Consider the following 1,709-nt stretch of genomic DNA (forward strand, 5'->3'; position numbering starts at 1 on the left):
CATTAGGTAGCACTATACTTGCTCTTCCGGAGCCTTCAATTATATTTGATGCACCCGATATTGTATTTACATTAGCTTTGGCTAATGTTAGATGCGAAAAATATTTTTGATCTTTTAAAATTGTATGTGTGGTTGCACTATCTGCCAAACAAAAAGATTCCTCATCTTTTATAGCACATGATGAGAGGTTGCTGGCCATATTTCTTCACGAAAAATAAAATAAAATTAGAAGTAGAGGTAAAACATCTCAAGTACTTCATTAAAGAAAATTACATAAGCAACTGATAAGGATGATTATCATAGTTCAAAAATTAAGTACTAACAATCCAAAATAAATAAGGAAAACGTTCAACAAGCAAGTAAGGCCTTTCTTAATTATTCTTAGGCTCATCACCACCAAATTTAGGCATATTCACATCGACATCTTCAAAGAAATCACCAACTTCCATGTGAGTAAAGGCCGAAGGATCAACTTGGCCATCACTTCCAAGATGTGCTTCAAGATGAGCAATCCCCAAAGGATCATTCTGTTCGGTGAAATTAGTTTCAACATTTTTCAAAGATGCTTGATATAGGTCAGCAAAGTGCTTGGAGGTACGACATGTACTTCTCCAATGACCTTTCATTCCACAACGGCTACAAGTACTTTCACCCTTTTTAACCATCGTACTTCCCTCGGGTTTCTCCTCATTTGTTTTCTGTTTTTGATAGTACGGCTTCCTTTTAAAGTGGGGGCGATTTTGTTGATTTCGGCCTCGACCACGCCAAAATCCATGACCACGGGCACGCCCACGTCCACGTCCATATCCATGCCCACGTCCACGTCCAAATGATTTATTATCTCTATATTCATTATTAGTCATCGCATTCACTTCAGGGAATGGTGTTGAGCCAGTGGGACGTGCTTGATGATTTTTCAGCAAAAGTTCATTATTTTGTTCAGCAAGAAGCAACACAGAAATAAGCTCAGAATATTTCGTGAATCCACGTTCACGATATTGTTGTTGCAAGAGCATATTATTGGCATGGAAAGTGGAATATGTTTTCTCCAACATATCTTTATCGGTGATATTCTCGCCACATAATTTCAATTGAGATGTAATTTTGAACATGGCAGAGTTATACTTGCTCACACTTTTATAATCTTGCAATCGCAAGTGTAGCCAATCATAGCGAGCTTTAGGAAGTATCACCATTTTCTGGTGATCATATCTTTCTTTGAGATCTTTCCAAAGAGTTGATGGATCTTTAATAGTCAGATATTCAGTTTTCAAGCCTTCATCAAGGTGATGGCGAAGAAATATCATGGCCTTTGCCTTGTCTTGTTCAGAGGTCTTATTTCCCTCTTTTATGGTGTCACCGAGACCCATTGCACTAAGATGGATTTCAGCATCAAGAATCCATGTCAAATAATTTTTTCCGGTGACATCAAGTGCGTTAAACTCAAGTTTCGTAAGATTCGACATTTTCACTTTTGTAGAGACAGGAAGTAATGATCACCCAGCTAGTACTAGTACTTGTGTTGACAAGAAACTCGTGTAAACTCGTAAACCAACTTCTCCTTCTGGTGCACCCACAGATCTTATTAGCTTTCGTGCTGATAACGTGTTACAAACTAATATAGAATATATTATATAGAGAGCATTACAAGAACAAAATTACTAAGAGAATAGAGAAGATTTTCATTTCATATATCAATCACATATCTT

The 1,709-nt window shown here is 37.2% G+C and overlaps 1 protein-coding gene across 1 annotated transcript; it reads right to left on the minus strand.

The window, feature by feature from the left end:
• Window positions 1–371: 371 nt before the first annotated feature.
• LOC141718729 (uncharacterized) lies at window positions 372–1,466 on the minus strand. The gene has a single exon (XM_074521113.1). It carries the CDS (start codon window positions 1,464–1,466, stop codon window positions 372–374), a length of 1,095 nt encoding a protein of 364 aa, XP_074377214.1.
• Between the last annotated feature and the right edge of the window lie 243 nt (window positions 1,467–1,709).

This window comes from Apium graveolens, chromosome 4 (assembly GCF_009905375.1).
Source record: "Apium graveolens cultivar Ventura chromosome 4, ASM990537v1, whole genome shotgun sequence".
Taxonomy (NCBI): domain Eukaryota; kingdom Viridiplantae; phylum Streptophyta; class Magnoliopsida; order Apiales; family Apiaceae; genus Apium; species Apium graveolens.